Source organism: Anguilla anguilla, chromosome 6 (genome assembly GCF_013347855.1).
Source record: "Anguilla anguilla isolate fAngAng1 chromosome 6, fAngAng1.pri, whole genome shotgun sequence".
NCBI classification, from domain to species: domain Eukaryota; kingdom Metazoa; phylum Chordata; class Actinopteri; order Anguilliformes; family Anguillidae; genus Anguilla; species Anguilla anguilla.
In genome coordinates, this window is record NC_049206.1 from 23,876,659 (window position 1) to 23,899,815 (window position 23,157).

General features: G+C 41.0%; 1 protein-coding gene across 4 annotated transcripts in view; it reads right to left on the reverse strand.

The window, feature by feature from the left end:
* Positions 1-496: 496 nt before the first annotated feature.
* LOC118229675 (guanine nucleotide exchange factor DBS-like) overlaps positions 497-23,157 on the reverse strand; it is an 85,017-nt gene continuing 62,356 nt past the window's right edge. For all 4 annotated transcript variants that reach the window (XM_035421872.1, XM_035421875.1, XM_035421874.1 and 1 more), the window contains exons 21-29: positions 22,057-22,182; positions 20,103-20,324; positions 19,691-19,783; positions 18,260-18,338; positions 15,073-15,142; positions 14,613-14,710; positions 5,466-5,572; positions 4,959-5,074; positions 497-1,916 (exon numbers count right to left, since the gene is read on the reverse strand). In XM_035421872.1, the coding sequence (XP_035277763.1) occupies position 1,916; positions 4,959-5,074; positions 5,466-5,572; positions 14,613-14,710; positions 15,073-15,142; positions 18,260-18,338; positions 19,691-19,783; positions 20,103-20,324; positions 22,057-22,182 (912 nt within the window). In that variant the 3' untranslated portion in view covers positions 497-1,915. The remainder of the gene's footprint in view (positions 1,917-4,958; positions 5,075-5,465; positions 5,573-14,612; positions 14,711-15,072; positions 15,143-18,259; positions 18,339-19,690; positions 19,784-20,102; positions 20,325-22,056; positions 22,183-23,157) is intronic.

A 23,157-nucleotide genomic window follows, 5' to 3' on the forward strand; every position in this document is an offset into this window, starting at 1 on the left:
TAGTCATTGGTTGGACGTTGAAAACAGAGCTCAGAGGGCTGTTTTTATGCAAAGGAATGCATTGCTTTCTTGTTGCCTCTTTTGAAAGTGCAACATGACTAGAAATTGATTGCATTACATTATTTGGCACTATTTGTTTAATTCAAAAATGTTTCGTAAAACATTAAAAACCTGTGACGAAATAGAGTTGTAACTTTATTTCACCAGGCAAAACTATAAATCCAAATTATGCTGGAATTTTAAACCCTGCCCTACTCCTAAATGTATCTTGCAGAGTGCGTGCGTGTGTCTCTCTGTGTGTGTGTGTGTGTGTGTGTGTGTGTGAGAGAGAGAGAGAGAGAGTGAGAGTGAGAGTTGCTGTCAGGTAACTCAAGAATGTCAGAAAGGACTATCGACACTGATCTTTCTTTTCTTCTGATCCACAGTGTTTCTATAACCAATTAATTTTTCTGCTTATTACCACACCAAGAGAGGACTGATCACAAACAAAATAAACACAAATACAGCATTTTATTATAGAGGGCATTTCTCAATATATTTAAAAATATACAGAAAAAAAAAAACATATACAAAATGTTCTTCAATGACATTATCCTCACATGAACAAACTGCAGAAAGGCAATTTGAAGTCTTTCTAAATGACAGTATTGATTATGCATTTTAAATACATACACAGCATAGAGGAAAGAAAAAAATAGAAATATGTCATACTTCTTTTGGGGAGAAACACTTTTAATAAGTCCCAGGAGCACAACATGTCTCATTTATAAGCCCTGATTTTTTTTTTTTTTTTTATTTATTTATTTTTTTACAATTTTACAGTCTTGGAGGGAAAAGTCATTTCAATTTATCTTAAATTTGTTCAGTGCTTTGTATTACATTGTGGTAAATGATACGAATCACCTTCATTTCATTGTATTAAAAAATAATATAAAAACCAGCTATGCTGACAGCTTTCTTCTTGGTTGCAGGTAATCCAAATCATTGTTGTTCGAGACCAAGGCCACTTAGACATTACCCTTAGGAATAACAGCCAACATAATTATGAGCTTGGGCCAAGACTGTGTGGGCCATAATGTCTTTTTAATTCAGAAGATAACGTTTGTTTTCAAAGGGTCACAATTGCTTAATGCTGTTGGTTTTGTTTCATATCACTATTGGTCCAAAAAAAATAAAATAAATAAAATAAAAATTAAACTGAACAAACAGAAACTGAAGATTGAATAAAAAGAAACCATTCATTCATTAGACCCATACCACTCAGGCAGATTGCTGATCAGCTATTAAAACAATTTAAGAAGACACAAACATGCAGGTCTGTCTGCAGATTGACCACTGCTTCTGGTCCAAGCTGCTTTACTTGTAGGCTGTGCTCAAGTTTCATCAATGTCATGGGAACAATCCACATTGCCACCTGTATTCCACAATTATTCCATTTCACAATGAACTCACCCCAGCGGCAGCAAAGGCTCTGTATCTCAAAGCATGACCAACATTGCTAATGAAACATAAATCCAGTTTAAAAATCCACAGTCAATCATTGTTTTTTTGGGTACTGTCATAAGTAATTAACTCATGTCACTGGGACTTGTAGTTCCTAAGTGTTGTCGAGAAAGATTAAATGAGTTCCCACATATGTGGTTGAGACTTCAGTAGTTATTCAGGCTTAGTAAGCACAGTATGGTAGGTACAGCAGTGCCACATATTCGTGGCAGGAACTTGTAGTTCACCCATTGGTGAAAAGAAAAATTGAAATTGGAGCGTGAATCTCTCCAACTCCTTGTCAGAGGAAACAAAGCCAAATGGAGGACAGGGGAATATGTTGGGTTCAGAAGGTCAGCTTGTCCTCCCCAAAATGTTGTTCTCCGCATCCTCCATGTCCATTAATGCGGCGGTGCATACGTTGCTGAAGATATCTGGAACACAACAGATGGAACAGTAGTATAAAAGCTGTCATTCAGAAAGGGGTGCTTCTTTTTGTGTGCACAGTACAATATGCAGCAGGCACGTGCAGCCAGTAGTGGGGGGGGTTGGGGGGGCAGAGTTTTCAGCCAGAGCAGCAATGAACAACCTATAACGAATCTCCCCCTAAACAACAAAATTCAGACTTTAAGCAAAAAATGTAACATTCAGAAGATGGTGCAGTAAGTTCCAAAGGAAAGAAACCATGAATAAGAAAGCAGAAGCTGCAGTTTGCCAAAACCTTTTGGAATCAAGCGACTTCTGCCTTTCAGCATAATTTTGTCGGTGCAATTGCAGAAAACCAACACAAAATACAAAACGTGCCATGAGAGCTGCGGTGTAGAAACAGTTACAAACAAGGCACTACTCCAAGCTGCTAAAACAAATGAAAGTGACTGCAACCTGGGTATTTCAGTGGTAAGCAATACAACGTGGCAAAGGCCATGCTCTGCTTGTTGATGTCACAGCCAGAGGATTGGTTTGCACATCGTCAGTCTCAAAACAGCCGCCTACAGTACGCTCCATGCTAGATTAGCCTGAAGACAGTACCAGTGTTACTGTAAATAGACTCTCCTTCAGCAGATAGCAGGATGCTGGTTGGAACCAGACCTTTCCTCTGAGTAGCTACATTCTGGACAAGCCTACAACATGAAAAAAGAGGTTTTCAATTCAATTCAAAGAAGTATCAGTTCACTGAAGAGCCACCTTTGTGTTCAAGCTCATAATAACCTGGGGTTGGACTGGACAAGTGTTAGTCCTGACATCAGGCACTGTATTTCTAGATTTATCTCAAGGGGAAGTTACATTTTGTGAAACTGCTTTGTGATTGGTTCTAGTGGGTTTTAACCAAATGTATGAGCCAATGGTTGAGTTCGCTTGAATCCCCACCTCCAACTGGATCCCTACCTACATAAAATTATAATTTGTTGGTAGTAACTGACTATTGGTTTATTGGCAAAGCATATCCCTGGATATGAAGCAAATTTATTTCACGTCAACCTGATAATAGTACCATAAGGTTATGAACCTGACAAGTGAGGCTGGATTAGATTACTGAGCAATGCATTTTTTTCCTCTAACAAAATCCAATAATCAGAGAGCAAAGGTATTCAGGAATGTTATACCAGTGGATAAAAACCATTTTGTGGGGCAATTGTGCAGAGAACGTCTGTATCCTCTCCCAAACCTATAAAATCAATAAAAAAAATCTTCCATAGGTTTTTTTCTGATGCCATGTTGATGTTATATCCAAAGAGAGGGAAAGTAAAGATTTTTTTTTCTGTTACTGCCTCCTACGCCATCTTCCAGGTGTTTTGGAAGCAGGCCTATTCTTTGGCATGGTGCTTGTCTGTTGCTTTGCACTACATCTGGATGCATGCGAGAGGATGCTTTTGAACTCCCAATATTTTAGTGTGCCATACTGCCAATGGGACGGTGCTAGGAGGTGTGGCTTCAAGGATATTCAACTCATTGCAAGCTAGGTTAATGCAAACATCAAAATCAAGCTTAACAAGTGCACTGTCCTCTTTTTGTATTAATAAATGCCCCCTGTGTTGTGAAAAACATTATTGAAACATCCCATATTTTCAGAGTATAGTGGGGTGGTAATGCAGGTGAAGACGACTGCAGTACCTGCAAGTAGACAGTGAGCAGTTGGGAAATAACGAGAATTTAACAGTAGGTTTGAGCCCCTGTTGGCAAGACAAATGGCTGACATTTTTGGAATAGTGGCATGTGCAGAATATATATATCATGGCATTTAAATGTGAGAACATAAAAGGAAAATATAAAAGAGATAACGTATTTCACTACAGTCCCTGGAGCTGTGCTCATTCTGTACATAGAGCATTCAGACTAAATTATTCATTTCTTTAAAGAGCAAAACCTACATGGCTGCATTATTATAAATTGAGAGATGAGAAAAAAGTGTAATATCTTTGTTTGGTGCTTACCGCAGGGATGCAAATGAAAAAGGGTTAGAGAAATTAATTCTGAATGAAATTATGAGATATGAACAGGTACAAATCATTTTCTCTTACTCAGGTTTTCACAGTGGTTACTGAAGGCCACGCATGCTTGTGATAAATGAAATAAATAAATTTATAGCAAAATGCACTAAAAGAAAAAACATAGGTAAAATATCTTTGCGTATTTAATCATTTATATTTTATGAGATTAGAAAAATCATGTCATTTGTATTCATGATAATTCAGAAAGAGGTATTTCTGTAATCGCAATATTCTCTAAGGCCTGTGTTCAATCAACATTTATCTTTAACTTACAAGTGACTTACAAGTAATTGTAAGCGTTACACTTTTTGTCGGCACAATCAGTTTGGAAAATTGCTGAACTCGCCAAACTGTGTTTGTGAAGGAAAAAATGCTGATTTACATTCAATTGTAACTCAAAGTTAAGGACAAATATTGACTGAATCAAGGGCAAAATACATCCTAGTCTCGCTGTCATCAAATACTTCAATTTAAATAAAGAGTACGTCAAAAATATGGGTAGTGTGCCAAGCACACTCTGTGATTCTGTTGCAAATTTTAAACAAGGGCTTATTATTTTCTATGTTTGCAGCAAATTGAAAGACAGGACTTGCTGAGTATGACATAATTATTATTTTCTAAAATCTATTTATGCTTAAGAAAGTTCATTTTTCTATATTTGGTACAAATTACTACCACAATAAACATAAGCAACAACTTAAAATTTACAAAATGGGGTGAATGCCACGTAAACCAGGAGACATACAGTACAACAGCTGAATAATCATCTTTTCCTGCTGGTGACATCATCTGACTCCAGCAGGCTATGTGTTTCTATAGCATCAATTAAATCCAACAACAGCATATTGAAGCACGTCACTTTTTAAATTTTGTTTCTTCTCGTGTCTAGGCAACGAAAATGTAAGAGCTGACTACATTCATAGTTCAGAGATAGGAGCAAGGTGGTGACAGGCCAGAGCATGACAGGGCGGGGACTTTGCTACTCACCACTGCCCGTTCTCCGCCTCCCCCAGGAACTCCACTAATTCCCCCGGCTCCAGAGGAAGATCCTGTGGTGCTTTCATCTTGTGCTTCAGCTGAACCACAAACCGACCATGGTCCTCCTGGCGGCAGTGAGAGAAGAAGGAGAAAGCAGGCGGTGGTGAATTTCAAGGCGAGCCAAATATTAAATGAGGTCCAGTCGGGTGAACCGTGGGGAGGCCAATGTGCGGTGAGCATTCGGGCACAAAATGGCAAAATGGCCTGCATCTCCCAGCTGGGTGTGTAGTACTGGTGGTGACTGAGGCGACTTTCTCCCTTAACTGTAAAATGCTCCCTTTTATGTAATTGCTATCCATCATTCTTACTGCTGTTGTCTTTATTATGAGCAATGCTGCCCTTGGCTTGCCCTGCAGGATTCAAACTGTTGGTCAGCGTGGACCTGGCGTCATCAATGACAGGAAACTGACAGCCATCTTGGTGAAATTTTCTACGGGTCCATTGGGCTGAACTTACGCTTTTGTTGCTCATCTCCTCTTCGGCGTCGGAGGAGTTGGAGAGCTCATCCGCGCTTGACGGAACGGGGACCGAGTCATCTGCGTTACTAGGACTACGGCCCCACCCTGAGGAGAAGAGTACAAACGGAAAAACAATATCACAACCCCTCCTGATATTTCCCTGTATGAAACTACAGTGAGTGGGCGATATTTCATATATGGACAAATTACCGACAAACCCACTGTAAACTAAGCTAATATCGCTAGAAGCTTTGTACCTTGTGTCATCAAATAAATCAATGGCCATATTAAAGCTGCCAGTACAAAAACCCTGTGCAATTTCCGGTGCACCCCGTATACATCTGTTCTTCCCTATGTCCTCTGCAGTATTTCATGCATGTGTTAGGTCTGAAGTCTGTATGTCCTCATTCAAGACAATACAGTCAATGTCAAACTGAATCCTGACGCTCCAATTTTATGTGAGGGGCTTAGAAAGTCATAAATAAATAAATAAATAACAAGTTAAATAAAACCAATATCATTACAACCATGCCCGTGAGCACTATCACTCTAGATCAAAGGCTGCTTCTCTCTTTTCTAACGTTGCCGATTGTGAAGAAGGCCGTGACACACTGTAGCTGAACCTTCACATTGAACATTTTAAATCAACGGAAAGGACATCTCTGTCTCTCGCTATTCCACACTGTATTCAGTACATCTACTCCTGATGGAGGAGAATAAAGTGGCTTAAAATATACAATGTATCTTTTCGGGTGCATACAAATTTCTATTCATGAACTGCAGATATAACACAATTACTTATGTTAACTGGAATCTCACTGATAATCAAACATGATATGGAATATTGATTAATGCTTTCCATCAAACTGCATTGATGGCGAAGTGAGAATTTGTTTAAAATAAGGCAATTTCTGAATCCAGTTTTACCACCTAACACCCACGTTTAATGTTCAGCACTCTGAATAACGAACAGAAGTGCATCAGCAGTCAAAACGCCTCACTTATAAAACATGTAAATTTGATTTTTTTTTAAATAATAGTTTTTTTCAGGTAAATGGAAATACATGGTGGCCAAAAGAATACAGGATATATATAAACAGAATTCAGGACATTAAAAAAAAAAAAACAAATAACCCTTACCCCCCACCCACCCACCGACCGATCCAGTCTCAGCCCCACCCGTGATGGTGACAGCAAAGTGTAAATAAATAAATAAACAAATAAATAACTATTTTTCTTTTTATAAAAGAAGTGAAGATGGCCTGGCTGGTTGTATCAGGGATTTTACTTAAAAACTAGGGTTTTTTTTATAGCCCTCCAGGCTTCAATCGCACTGACTTTCGACTGATTGAATATGGGCTGTTGATATTTCCATAGCAATGATATCTAAATGAGTCCATCGATTTTGCGGCAGTAAATTCCAATGCAGAAGTAAAGAAGTAATCGTTTACTCCAGAGAGACATGTTGAGTGAGCAGAAAGTTAATAGAATTTAATAGAAACAATGAATGTGCATGGAATATATTTCTGTATAACCGAAGATAGCGGAAACTGTGCCCAAAAACTTGAAACACCTGGGCAGTTCGAGAAGACATGCACGATTGTGCCCATTGCCCCCTGACAAAACTGGAGAGTGTCTTAAGCCCATATGAAAACAGTTCAATGGGGTCAAGTATACCCTGGGAGTAAACTTCCAATTTATCATCTGATGATTGGGGTTTTTTGAGGATAGGCAAGTTGTGTCCCACGCCCCTTTCTCAACAAATCCTTCAACATCTATCTGTAAGTCATTTGCCAAACTGAGACTGTCCCCAATTTTTTAATGGTAGACCACAACAGACATAAATGCTAGAGGCAGAACGGTTCTGTTGGGACCTTGGACATTACTTTATGCATCAGATGCAACGGTAGATGGGTTTGCTAGGGAACCCCATTTGCCAGGGAATGCATTGCAGTGCCTAGGCATAAATACATAAAAAAAAATAAAGTGCCCGGAAGATTATATTGCATACAGATACATATACCCTTTTTAGACCATTGAGGACAGAGAAGGGGAAGTTTCCAGAAAAGAATGTGAAAGTTGTGGACTAATGGAGAGTGATGCAAAGTCGTATTAGATGCTGTTTGTTTCGTGACTAGTCTTTCGTGACAAAGTAGCAATGAGGTTTGAAATAATGGTTCATAGCATAATCTGGATTGTCTGATTGAGATTCCTGAGAATACGATGTCTTGAAGTCTGCATGGCTTAGCGAAAGATTCCTCAAGGACATGTCAAGATACTACTTAGTCAAGATCAAACCAGACTGTGAGAGGTTGAAGTGTGAATGATTGAGCAGAGAGCTAAAATTTTTGTAGAGACAGCCCCCTTCCAATTTTTCAGTGTATTGGATTCAGTCCTAGGGCATCTCTCACTCCATATTTATCTGAGGACAAGGTTATGCAATCTACCAGGGAGGCAGTGGTATCACTGAGGTTAAGGGAGAACTCTAGGAAGAACATTAATTCAAAAGTGTGTAGAGTGCATTATATTTATTTTATTTTATTTGTTAATATCAAATACTGTATATCAATCATCAATTAAATTATCAAATGTTTTGATAGGCAGGGCAACTTGCTGGACCAACCTATCAAAAACTCACAACCAGTCACCAGTCAAACGCAAGGATATGTAATGCAGAAATTAACATAGTATGGAGCATACACTTTAAACATAGGTATCTGCACATCAGTTGTATATGTTTATAAACTAAAGGAGGGTTTGACATAAGAATAAAAATATGCAGCATACTCCAGAAGATCTCCAGACAGATGGAATCCAGCATGAGCAAGTAAGGGCACCTCAAATAAATTCCAAAAAGTTGCAAATAATAAAAAAAACGTATTTTTTCACAAAGCAGCACAATCGCTCAGATAGAAGGGAAGAGACAGGCAGAGCTATAGACATACTGTAGGTGCAAGTATATTTTTCACACACCGTCCATTTACTCCCCAATTTGAACGCTCGATCACGCAAAGCCATGCTCACGTTGCAATCTGAGCAGCCGATGTGGGAGAGGATAGACAAGCATGCGATCTGTTCCGAAGCACTTCTTTCACCAGCTGCTTCTTTTCACATGGCAGACCGCGTGCTATGAGCTCACACAAACATGAGCATGAGGAAAGCTATTTGTCCACAGCTTTAAAAAGTAGATTGGGGCTGCCCGATTGCCGGGAATCGCTAGAGATTGTTGAGACATGGATCCCCAGTCAACTGGATTCTCCCAAACTATGGAGAATGCTACCGCTACACTACCCTCCTGCAGGGCTACCGGCCACACTCAGGATTCAAGCCCTGACTGCGGGACCCACCCATGCACCAGAACAGGATGAGTCTTAACAGGATGAGGCACCCAGCAGCCCCAATGCATGCTTTTTTTAAACAGAACATTCCAGCAGAACAGAATAATTTGTGATTTTTTAGACAAACACATTTTTAATGCTGACAGAGGAAGAAAGAGAGGGAATGTGGATTAGATAAAGAGAAATGGCAGGCATTTGCAACACAGCCTGGCCCACTGCCAAGGATGAAAAATCAATAGGGGATACACTAATGAGAAAGCACCATATCGACAGGTAAAGTTCTCAGACTGAGGTTACACCACTAGAGAAATAATTATAGACCACTGTGTCCATTTGCAAGAATCTTCCATAATAATAATACAAAGAGCTAGCCTATATTGAATCATCAATTACTGCAAGAAAACTAAAGCAACATTAGGGCGTTTTATTTATTAAACACACATATCTATTGTGATTCCTGCACATTCAACTGGTAAAGCTGACCCAAAAAAAAAAAAAAATTGGCAACAACTAGAAGCAAAGAACAGCTTTTTTTTTTTTTTTTTGTTGAAATGCATTTCATTTACTCCCTAATAACTTTTGAATGTCTGACTGATGAAATGCACTCTATTTATCTTGTTGCTGCTGGATAAAAAGCGCTCTTTGTTGGCAAGATAATTACTGTCCAGTATTATGGTGCAACGTTCATCTAGTCCAGGAGCGAGCATTCGACTTCAGTGTTAATTTTCTTGAACATTTCCAGACTGTGTATATTGAGATATTCAGGCTCTGATGCAGACAAAAATTAAAAGCAGTTACATTACAGGCCTTTAATGGCCACCACATTTAGAAAGTTTATCAGTGCTGAATGTGCTCCTGTTTTTCAAAGAGCTGCTTAGCCCTTAGTCTGAACCTGAACTGAGGGTCGACTGCGCTGCCTAATGGATTTGTATTGTCATTACTGGAACTAACAACACATTAGCATCCCATTATTAGTTCCAATGAGATGGTTAAGGGGCCTGGCCTCATACCGCAAGGTTACGCGTTTTATTCCCTGGCTGAGTACTGTTGCAGTCCCTTGAGAAAGAAACTTCACCCGAATTTACTTCGCAAAACATATGAAAGGAAAAATACATAAAGCCATGAAATTGTTTTTTTTTCAGACAAGGGTGGCTGTAACAAGGTGAATAAGCCGGTCTGTACCCAATGCTCACGGTCAAGGACTGATAATATCGAACAATGTGCTGCCTTGTTAACACGCTCAGCCTTTTCCCCAAGGTGACTTAGCTTCAGTTTTCCTCACTACCCCTCATTCCTCATTCTATTTCTGAAGCTGAAGAAGGATAGAATGCTTCTCGAGGGCAAGGCTCCCCAACCTTGCTCATGGAGGTCTACCGTCCCGTAAGTTTTCATTTCAACCCTAATTTGGCACGCCTGATTCTACTAATTAGCATCTCAGTGAGATCACTTTAGCCGTTGAATGAGGTGTGCTTTGTTGGGTTGGATTGAAAACTAACAGGATGGTAGATCTTCAGGAACAGGATAGGGCTGCCCTGTTCTAGAGCACAAAAACAGAGATTCTTTAATATATATACCAATATTTAACACAATATGTTTGATATACTCCTGCTGTAATAAGGTGCAATTCCACAGATTTCCTCTCCATCTGAGCATGCTCTGTGTGTAGTTCAGAACATGGCACATACAGTACGTATCTTTCATCAGTCAATCATAATGCATTTCATAGGCCACTCTTGATAAAGGAACAGTCACAGAATGCTTCAGGGACCACACCCCCCATGTACACAGTTTACAAGAAGAGTCTTCCAGGAATATGTCACATGTACTCACAAGATGTTAGCTAAGCTGTATTAAATAAACTAAAATATTTGCTCTTCAGACTACGAGAAGCCCTCAAAAACCCACAAATAATTCCTTTCAGTTCCCATGTGGCAACAAAACACTAAACAGTAAGCCCAAATTTACTTTAGCTATTTGTGTGGATACTGTAATTAACATCTAAAGCAGATGAAAATAAGCCACAGGGTCCAATATAGAGCAGGAATACTGTGCTGAAAAGAGACAGGTTTCCTTTACAGAGAACACTCTTTCTGCCGCATCGGCATTTCCGGACTCTCTGACCTCTCCGAGCCTCCCGCTGGCTGGCTAAGCGGACATCTCACCAAATTTCGCACTTGGCTGATTTCAGCCGAAAACCACTGCTGGTGTCTCCCATCCACTTCATTCAATAACATGTTTCCAGAGAATTGCAAGCTCTCTGTTTCCGAGTCGGCCTCGATGGACAAAGTGGAAGGTTTTAAACGCTGAGGAACATTTAAAACAGCGTCAGCTTCAATCGACCAAAAAAAAAAAAAAATGAGGGGCCAATGTCCTGTACTATTAGGTCATAAATCTATATGCTATATGGATATATAAACAGGTATATCCTAACTGAAAAATGTGTAAGGACTATTGGTAGATGTAATGTAAAATATCCCGCAGTAGCAATAAATATGTCTCAAAATCAGATTAAAATGTAATGTTTAATGTATATAACTGACATTAGACGTGATCAAGGTGTGCACATAGTTTCAAACCAACAATAAAAAAAAGCACAGGCTCAGGGGTTCAACTGACAAAAAAAAAAAAAAAAAAAAAACCTAGTTTCTCCATGTCATCTATTGGCTTGAATTTTAGCAGTTATCTCCCTCCATGAATTTCTGCAGACCGAATGCAGCAAATCATTGGGCAGTCACGACAGAAACATGATTAATTACACAGCTGGGGCTAATTACGAGGCGTACATCAATGCAAAACAATGAAATGATACTGTTATGGATAAGTATTGAGGGTAATGCGATGCGCAAGCAATGTCAATACAGATGACAAAGTAAAACAATATCCTACTGCTACATTGCTTACCGACAGATTCATTTATCTTTCACATCTTGCAGAACTGATCATTAGACCACAGGATCACAACAGACCGGCACTTGAGGACAGCGTAACACAGAGAAATGATAGCTTGAGACAGATGCCGCCCGGGGCGAAGCAGCTGTCAAAAAGCATAAAAGGGGGGCACAGAAGAGGGAAAGCCAGCGTGACTTTAAATAAGATTTAACAGACGGGTTGGTCAGTGTAAATATTCATATTTTGGATCTCCAAACGACATGATTTAAAAACGTAATTGTCCAAACAGGATAAACGGGGTACACAAAACGTCTGAGAGATGCTTTTGCAAGGCAAGGTTGTTTTCTACTGATAAGACAGCCTCCTGTGCTATACAAAACCAGGGGTAGAATCTGGGAGTCTACATTTGAAATGCACCAGGTTTTATTTGTGGTTTGTGGAGATGGTGATGGACATTACACCCGGCATTGGCGCATGGAGGGAGCTGAGGACATTGCTGGAAGACATTAACGGTTCAGAAAAAATATCTCTCTCTATGCAACATGACAAGATCCATGAGCCCAGATTGCAGGATTCACAAAACATACAATAAACTCGAGCAGCTGACGTCCGCACATCAAGCACTGGTATAGCGGGTCCACAGATCAAACAGAGAAATAAACCATCAATGTATTCAAAGATTCAACAAAGTAACAGAAAAGCCCTCAGAATATTACAGCCCCGATCAAGTGAAAAAGAAACGGCTCAGGCAGGCAGCTCACACATTCTGCAGGGTGTCAGGATTTTTGACTAAAGAAGACGGGATGCAGAAAACCTCCCACTTGATTCAACTCCAGGGTTGGTGAGGACTGTCAATCTGAATGTCAAAAATTATAAATCACACATTAAGGTAAATGCTCAGATATCTTCGGATTAACTCTAGGATGCAGCTCACAAGTATTTCGCAGCTTAACACAGAAGGCCAAAAGCAACTACAAATTTGGTTCCAAATTAAGTTGAAGTGTATATTCTTTATGGGCATGTTTCCACACTTGAAAGTCAATCCATAAAAAAGAGACATTGAACCAACTGACAAGGATTACATTTAACTACACAACTCGACTTTCTCCCTTACTTACAGGTTATTCCTGTCGGTTATGCCTTTATGTTCCAGATCTTTGTCAAAAACATTCACAAAGATCAGCATGTACTATCAGCTATGCACAGTGAGCAATTTTTTCTCTGGACTGAATTCCACAACTATGATGTGTAGATGATTTACACTGAAGATGGACCTTTTCATCTACCTCTGACAATGTGATTCCCAGTCACCCTTTCTGGTATGAATAAGACCCTGATTAAAGAGTAGAGATGTTATTAGATACAAATCTAGAAAGCTGGCTAAAATTGCTAATGCTTGAATAACTCTTCAATATGTTAACTTTCAAGTGAGGGCAGTGCTCTCTTGGATCTTAAATTTATTCTGAAATATTTTAGGAATTTCCTTGCTGTCAACTGTCACACACGTCTCGTATATCACGTATCATAATCCGTACTTTCATAAGGCTGTGTCACTTCTCGGGTCTTCTAAATTTACGTCTAAACATTTCCCGTGCCCAGTGTTACCTGGCCTATTACTAGCCCTCAAACATAGGCAGCAATTGTCCTGTCTTTCTTCAGAACATTCATTTGTGTCAAACACACTCATGTGTCCGCACTGGCTAGTGGTAAGAATAGAATGGACACATCAGAGGCTCAAATGAGTGACATTCGCAGCTGTCTCTGTTTTTATTTGTGCGTCACAAGCAAGCAGCTTGATTTATTTTCGTCACCTTACAATATTATTGTACTATACAGAGCAGGTCGCTAATTTAAAATCAACATTTCACACCTCCTCATAGCAACACAATTGTACGTGTTGTTGATGGACATTTCAATTTTCTGACTCATTGTGTGACACACTACACTGGTCTGATAATGTGATGTGATAAGTGTCAATGAACATAAACACTGTGCTGTCATCTTGTGTAGTTTACGAGATAACAGCAAGTGGGAATCCAATAGGTAACTGAAATTGTGACTTCCTCAATTAACTAAAAGATTGACTCTCGTCTTAAAAAAGAGGTTCTATTTACACCTTTATCTCTGGGCCTCAATAATAATCAGACAGCCCAATTCTGGGGGAAGTTCAGGGAGTCTCCCATACTGAGCTGTCTGGTTTGGAAACGATACACAATCTATGTGAAATCGTTCAGAAAAGCAAAACATTTTCACTTTCACACTACACCACTGTTTTCTCACTCATTTATTGAAACTGCGTTATATTTTCTGCTCTGCGCAGGCAATTCTACCTGCCTCGGCCACCCTTTCAAAATTTTTAATACTTCTTTTATTTCTTTTTTTGTCTTGTGGACGTTTTTGTGTCCTCAAACATCCCCATACGCCTATACGTGAAATCACTTTTGTCAGTTTGGGTCATCTAACTAAGCATTAGAGACTGCCAAAGTCCTCTTTTCTCCAGTGGGTCCAAGGTGTCGCTCTCGCTGAAAGCCAAAGGGCCCCGCTCCGCAAAACACTCTCCCCAGCAGGTTTGTAGCAGACGCGAAGGCTAAAAGCTTGCTGTGCCCATGAGGTGTGAAGGTGCGAAATCGTACCTGTTACCTCCGTCTCCGCAGCGCCCGCCGAGGCGCTCCGAGCCGAAGCCGACGACCATCTGAGGCGAGCACTCGCATGCTAGCGCGGTCGTCCAAACTAAAACCTAACCTGAGCATTTACTCAAAATGGCTGCCGGTAGATTTTCCGCACCGTGTACCTGTGCCAGTCTGCAAGTTGGCGGCTTTTTTTTTTTTTTTTGTGGTATCTGAAGTGGTACACATGAGCGGATTACGAGAAGCGGGTCTGCTGTAATGTGGTCACGTGGTGTTTTTTTTGGGGCTCACCTGTCCTCTGATTCCGGGCCAGGCTGGGGCTCCCCCTTCTGGTTCCCGCCTTGGAATTGGGCGAGTCCGCCTGCTTTAGGGACGCTCTTCCCACGTTTCTGACAAACATGCACACTGCGCATGAACATCACATGGAAAAGCCAGCCCGTCCAATCAAATTACCTCTTGGTTGGGAAGTGAAAGTAGTTTTTTTTTTTTTTTTGTTTTGTTTTTTTTTACAGCCAAAGGCTTTATGAAAGCGGTACAGTAAAAGTAAAAAATGCACAATCCTCAGTTACTGAAGTGTGCTAATAGCCACACACATTGAAACCACATATATTTACTGTATGAATTACAACAAAATATAGAAAAAGTGTGCACTCTTATCCCATCCATTTTCCTCCAACAATGCCATTTACTACCAGCTGCACACTGCATAATGACAATTCAAGATTTCTCTGCGACTCAAGATTTCTCTTACTTTGCATTGGACGTATCGACAGAAGTGTGGTAAACACTGTCACCGATTCTTTGGTGCAGCTGTCTTGCCTCTGTGAAAAGAATACAGAAAAAGAATACAGAACGATGTTACTGGAACAGAGGACGTCTCTGGATAAACACACTGCTGGTCACCGATGTCACAGGAAGCCGAAAAAAAAGAGTACAAGCCTCTCATTTGACCACCAAATTCTTCCTGTGTTTTTGTTTTTGTGTTCCTCTTTGCTTCAGAGGCTTGGAAATGATTGCAAATTAATGTGCGCTGTGACAAAGAGGGAAAGCTTGCCTCTGCTTTGTCTGAACACACTTGCGAGGTGATTTATCAAACTCATGATGTGATTGTATCACCGAGGCCCTCATCCCCCCACCACGGGAGGCTCGCATGATAGGCTAGCAATCGAAAATTAATTCATAAATAAGCAGGAGGGATCTGTGGCTCGCTATCAGCCAATCAGGCTACGGCTCTCGGCGCTCATGGCCTATCAAACGAGTCTAGAGAGGCATTAACTCGGGCTTCCTCGATATCAGCCGATGCTGGATCTACGCTGAGTGAGGTAATCGCTTGTTCGGCCCAGCGGCAGCGGGGCTCCCGTCCGCAGAAGCGGCGCCCGGGTCAGGCGGTCGGCGGTCGCGGCGGGCGCACGTTCGGAGCCGTTCCCCGCGTCGTCGGAGCAGACGCGAGGAGCGGAGCGGAGCGGAGCGGGGCCTGAGCACGCTCCCTGAGAGCGGATCGAAACCATCGAGCCGCGGCGTACCGCCGCCCTTTGTTGCCGCTCCCAATTTCTGCCGTCACGCTGCTCCCGCCAACTAAAGGCTCGCTCGCCGACGGTTCTCACGCTCTGAGAATCATTGGCGAACGCTCAGACACTGACAATCCAAAGGGGAAGATTCCGGCACTTTCCTGTAATTTAAAGCGCTAGCAATTAACCGTGGCATTTTGTTAAGATGTCCATTTAAAAGTAGATTCATGTTTTTCTTGTTTTATGCAGGTACATGCCATCTAAAATACAAGTGAAGCTGAGAATATTCTGATGGTACTGCACGGGCAATAGACAGGACCATTAGAGTTGATCTGTTCTTTTCATGTGTACAAACGGCCTCCTAAGTCATTTCTACGTTCCCTGATTAAATTCTATAGATTCCAATGAAAATATAGCCAGTTTCACCTCAGCTGCAGCAGTTAAGTTATTGACACTGTGGAGCAGCCAGTAGGAGCAGCCGGCCGACTCTCAAGCCGTATGCGAGTCCCCCGTACAGGCAGGGGCTCGAACCCCCACGATTTGCACATAATAACAATTACTGGCATAATGTGGCTTAAATTATCCCTACGTAGACGCTAAGGGTGCGTCATCAAAATTGCGTCACAAGCCAGGGAATCGTGGTTTGAATGAAAGGCCGCGTTTTTAGACCCCTCGGAACATGTCGGAGGCCGAGATTGGACATGTAGCGCCAGTGATAGTGGACTATTGCCTCGCCCGGATCTACAATCGGGGGGACTTGAGTGTGCGTCCATGCCAAAAGGCCCGTGCATGCGCAAGGAAAAATAAAAACCTAATGGGGAATAGGGCCAGGCAGTCTGCACATCCTTCAAACGAACAAAGTGACGCACTGACGCTAGCAGGCAGCTCGCATTCCATGCAGCAGAATAGCTAGGCTGTCGCAGATTTTTTTTTTAAGTCCTGTAATACCGGAGCCAGCTATGTAAGAAAAGTGCCAAAAGTGATTTCAAATAGACTGCAACATGGACAGTATTATTTTTTTTTCATTAGGTATTGACAAGAATCTAATCTGGGATATACTGTATACAATATATAACTGTACTTAGCCGAATCCTTTTGTGTGCATGTGCGTATGCGTGTGTGTGTGTGTGTGTGTGTGTGTGTATGTTCGGTTGAAATGTTCGTGGTAAATGTGAGAGAAAGGGAGAAATAGTGAGAGAGAGAGAGAGAGAGAGAGGAGGGTGGGGCCTTACAGCTTCACCACCTAGGTGCCCACAGGTGTGTTAATCTGGCCTACATTGTTGCTTTTATATGAACAAAGGCATCTGGCAGCGCACACACACACCACTGGATTAACCTTGATTCCACAGTCCAGATTTATACAAAATTATAAATTGGAAAAGCGCATTCCTGAACCACATGGATTGTGGAAAGAGAAATTCCTATACTACACTGATTGCAGAAAGACAATTTATCACCCTCTGGCATACTGTACTATTAAGAATCTACTGCATCCCCACCCTGTACAGGTCATTTTGTTAAGGAGATCTAGGGCCAGTTTCACCAATACATATTAAGATTAGTCCTGGACTAAACTGAGTTTTGCATGGAGAATCTCCATTCAAAATTGAATTTAGTCAAGGACCAGACCTGCGAAACTGGTGATGAACTGCGAGCACAGTGGTATGAGTGAATTACTCACTGCAAGCACAGCATATCTTTAGACATTTATAACCATAAAGTGTAAACTCCCAAAGTAAAAGATGGGCATTCAACACTGTTCCAGTAAGAAGCTATTACTTAACACTCTTGTCATTATAAACAGTTGGCAATACAGTATGTAAAACAAATACTGTTGTATAACTGACCTTTTAAGTAGGAGGATCAAACAAGCGGTTGAGCTTCTTTTCACATCCAAATATAGTTTATTTGTGCATATAAATTTCTTCTTTGTTAATTTGTTCAAATTGTTTGTTGGATTTGTACTTGTAATTGCTCCATAAATTGATATGAAAAGAAACTCAATTGCTCGATTGAGCTGCCAGTTGAGGGCACGAAGGGTTGTAAAAAAAAATTGTAATTTTCCAAATAATATTCCATCTTAATTTACGGAACAAGATCTAGGCTGCCTCAAGATTGTGTCTAGTCATTTTATTTTCTGTGTACAGAATGTGAAATGATGGAAAAAGCATAAAATGTAATCTTTCGGGTTAAGATTGCCTCTAAGAAAAGGAATTATCTGACTAACAAAGACCATTTTCTGCCCCTTAACAGAGTTTCAAATGGCATTTTAACGGTGATGATAAAATTAAAAGCAACTGTTCGCGCGACTGACGAAGAACAAGAAGAACTGTTGTCACCCACACCTAGCGCCCAACCTGCCGAAGTTAGGCCAAAAATGGCTGTGTGAAACAGCAACGAGCGAACGTACAAAAACAGTCGCCCTCATACCTCTGCAGGCCTCCAGCTGTCCTGTCAGAACTTTCCGGATCTCCGTCACCCACATGTTCTTCACCTCCATGGAGGGTGCCTGGGAACAGGGGGGGGAGGGACACAGTTGTTTCTCCTGCACTGCTGTTTCCTAGCACCAGTCATGTGGATAGGTGATTAGAAGAAGCTAATTTACTTCAAATTGACATCATTTGATAATGGGCATGTCACATGCCCAACCCTATGAGTAACCCATGAGACTTGATGTACAGACACGAAACATGTCAAAGACAAAATTGGTGAATCAATTATATCAAGTCACTAGAGATAATTGATTCACCAATTTGGACTTTGACGTGTTTTTTGTCTGTAGGTAAACACATACTTGAATAAAAAAAGATACTGAATACCATTAAATAAATAACAGAAATAAAACCTTGAAGGACCTGCCAGATGGACTTCTGGACACTGAACATTCATACCGAGAAAATATATCCACCTCAGACCCTTCTTAAAATGGGCCTTATTTTCTGAGAGAAGCATTTGACCTATTAAACAAGGTGCACAATGTCTCCAGAATGAAGCTGGGGTGGCCAATAGTATGCCTGCATAGCCACATCAGCTTAGTAGCAAGTTTCTGGTAACAATTAGAGGCTACATTGGTATGGATATCATTTTAATTGCACATAAAGCCAACAAATGACTCTCAAATGACAGCATTTATTTCGATTGTTTCTGATATTTAAGCGAGATTGTAATACAGATCCTTAGCTGGATGTATGTTTTTGGAATGAAATGCAGAACACAGAGTGGGTATACGTAGGATAGTACTGCTTTAGGAGTTCACACTACACCACAGTGACAGTGTGTGGCCAGACTTAATTTCAGCCAAGCTTCCCTCTCCTGGGCACGTGCTGCCACCTAGTGCCCACATATAGGAAGTGCTGCCAAACAATCTGACATTGAGGAACACCGCACTTTTAACAGTAATACTGTGCTAAACTGAAAAATGGTAAATGGACTGCATTTATATAGCGCTTTTATCCAAAGCGCTTTACAATTGATGCCTCTCAAAAAGCACATACTACACATATGCACATGCACAAAAGTAGTGTGTAGGATAGTCATTGCGCTACTGGAAGTTTTCCAACTAAATTAATTGAAGAACCTTAGCCTCAAATAGGCCAGAGTGAGGCTAAGGTATTGTAAGTGCCTGCCTTGGAACCTAGAAATCAGTTTCTAACGACTAGTTGCTCACAGTTGTCATCAGTGAAAGAGATGCCTCTCTTCCAATCTGTACCAACTCCCCTGTGGTACTCTGCAGCCTACAGTGTGGGAAGTAGTCAGTGACTTATGGGTGAGCGCACCAAAGAACTGCAAGCAGCACTTCACCAAATAACAATCCTTTTTTTCCGAACATGCAACTGCTCAGTAAGAAGCGAGCCGTTGTACCTGAATAATGTAGACTTCCTCTCTTCCATTGTACCACACTTCAAATTTTTTTGCGTCCCCCTTCACGTTTTCTGTGATCCCGACCGCACTCATCTGGAAAAAACAAAGCACGGGAGACGCTTAAAAGGACCACAAGTGCAAACCTAGTGGACGCGGTACAGGGAGGAAGGGACGCAATGTTGGCATTTCTGATTCATGCTCACGGGAGGTCACCGCCATCTGACGCAGCGCATTCCCCACGAAAATCCCCCTCAACGATGAGTTTGCGGCGGGGTTCGGGCCGTGGTGCGCGGTGTTCGGACCAGGGGGTTGAGACACGGGGATTAGAGTTTTTTTTTGGGGGGGGGGGGGGGGGTCCGGGGGCGTGGCCTTGCCGTTCTGAGGGCCGGGTGCTGGGGTCGGGGGGACCTGCCTTCAGTGAGTGCTTGAAGCTGTACGAGGGAGACTTCTCCCGCCCGTCGGCCGGTTCCTCCCGCCGCTTGCAGAAGAGGAGCAGCTTGCTGTAGAGGAAGAGGTGCCTCTGCATGGGCTTGAAGCGGGCCAGGTCCTTCACCTTGCTGTGGCCCTTCTTGCGGTCGGTCCACACGCTGAAGGAACCCTGCATCAGGAGCCTGCCGAGGTCACTCAAGTTGCCCTGAGGAGAGAGACACGCAACCGTGTCTGCAAAGAGCTTCTATACACATACAATTCATTTCATTAACGTGTCATGGTCAGTTTTGGGTAGCTAGATTAATTATAATCTGGATTATGTATTCAGATTACAAGAATGAAGTCACCATAATCAAACCAGGACACTTTGTAAAATACGTATCAGTTTTTAATAATATAGTTACTTTATAAAAGATTACATGATTACATTTTGGAATACTTTAATGTACAGTGTACACACACCACATATGCACATGCGCAAGTCCACACAAGCACACCATATGTGCACCCACTAACACCACACACATGCGACCACACACAAACACACTCATTCGTGTACACCTGCACAGGAGGATGAGCAGGATGCAAGTGTAGGTATTGTAGCTACACCTTCAGAAAAAAAGGAGTCTTGTCAGAAACATACAAACTTAGATGTTTCTGAATTAATTCTAACATACAATCGGCAAATGGATTTGAAGGTAATCTGAAAGTAATCCACCAGATTACGTTGCTAATTACACACTCAGTCATGTCATTTGGAATGAGTATAAGATTGCAAGTGACAATTTTAGGCATGCAATTTGTAATCAGTATCAGATTAATTTTCAAAGCAATTCACCTAACATTGGTAATGCTCTTAAGCATAACTGCAATTTCTGCCCACCTGCCACCAAACGACCATAAAGACAATATGTTTGTTTTTCATTTTAAAAAAATCTCTAAACCAATACAAAAAAAATGAAAGCAAACTATTAAAACTCGCTAATGAAAATAAGAATTAAGCATACTGGTCTATAGAGGTGATGTTAATGAAACACAAAATGATAACCAAATGTTTATTTGGAAAGATTACTCTAACCCAGTACAAATGTAGTTTAAACACCACAGTCGAACGGGCTTGCTTGAAATCTCAAAAATTCTACATTTGGACTGGCCAAATCCTAAGGCTACAAAAGTTGACTTGACCTTCCGTCTTGAGGGAGACCTCAGACATCATGACAAGTAGTTCAGCAGGAGTAACAGTAACAGACACATACTACAGGGTGGCAGTGTAGCAAAATGAAAAACAGGAAAATGGTTAGGAGACCTGTAATAAAGGTAGTGGGTTTCATTCCCAGCTAGGATGCTGCTGTTGAGCAACTTTCTTAACTAGAACATTCTAGCATTAACTCTGTTATTATTACTCTAGAAATTAGCAGTATTTTTTTGAATAGCACAAAAAAGCAATAAAAAGTGCAGGTTACTCTGGATAAGAGCATCTGGCAAATTTAGTGTTATAAGACAGATTTGAAGTTATTTGATTTAGCTATTACAAAATGGGCTGAGACTGCGTTCCACAGTGATTGTAAATCCAGTAACAGTTAATCAAATAGACTGTTTGTAAGCAGTATCACTCCGCGCACAAGCCACTACTAACAAATAATATTACAAATTAAATAACGTTGTGTGATCAATTTCTTGTTGCTATAGGTTGTTACCATTCTGTGAAAGCAATATGGCACTCCAGGGCGTGTTTTATTGTGAATACAGTCGTGGCTACAGGGTTGCCTGGCACTTCGTTTCTCGCTGTGTCTAACTGTATCTAACTGACTGTATCCAGGATACAGCATGACCATGAGTGCCATATTGATTAATTAAACTTGTGACCAAGCCTGCAACGCCAATTCGTTTTATGGTTACCGCAGGTTACAGGCAAAAATTCTACGAACAGCACCCACCTCAAACCCTGTGATGGCAATCTGATGCATAGAATCATTGACTGACTTTATGATGTCCAGAACTGTTGCCAGGGCATCCTTCAGCTCCACCGCGCCATCTGCGCTCTCACTGCACTTGAGCATCTCCTGGTGGGCAATTGAGGGAATAACAGTCAAAGCTATAATATTGAACAGCTACCTGGAAATTATGGATTACGAACCTGAACTTTCCCAAAGGTTTCAGGTTTGACTCCCAGGTTGAAACTTGCCTTTAACTGTTATATCTATATAACTCCTTTAACTGTTATATCTATATAACTCTAGCTGGAAAAAAACAAAATGCAAAAACTGACAAATGTAACCTTACAGCAAAGAAATCTTAACTGGATGTGCACATCTTTCTAGGTAAACAAAAATGCGAATGTCATTTCCTGCATGCAAATGTTATTGGTTGTCATCTGGGCAGACGTCAAGCCACAGTCTGCTTTCTCAACTCAAGTCTCCTCCTACCCCCTGACACATAGGAGATCATTGAGGTCTTGTCAAAGATGATGAGGGATGACATCACTATCCAGTTTATTCAAGAGAGTCAATAGGCATGCATATGACATCACTGACTTCACTTCTCAGCTGTTTTTTTCCCAAAGCCTACAGTCCTAATTTGACAGTGGAAATAATAATGCATTCCTGGCATAATTGCCACAAAAGGGCATTGATTGTTTTTTACTAAGTGCAATGGAAATAATTTCCACACAGCCCATTTTAAGTTAGTGAAGAAGTGGCTGACACAATACCTAAGAACAACATTACAACCACAAAAATGGACAAAATTACACTTCTTACTTTGCATGGAATTACTGAAAATCATAGTATATTTATAATAGGCTGACAAAAAAAATTATTGTAGACTAACACAGGCAAATATTCTGCATGCTCAATATACCAAACGGACTGTTACCCTGTCAGTTTAGAAGCTGACATTTTTAACATTCCTTTCTATTCAGTTAATTTACTGATGCTAGCAACCTGTCCACTTTAAAATCTCTAAATAAGAATGGCAAAGGTTATTCTTGCATTTTCATGTCATTGTCATATAGGAAAAATCAATAAAACCACTACTAT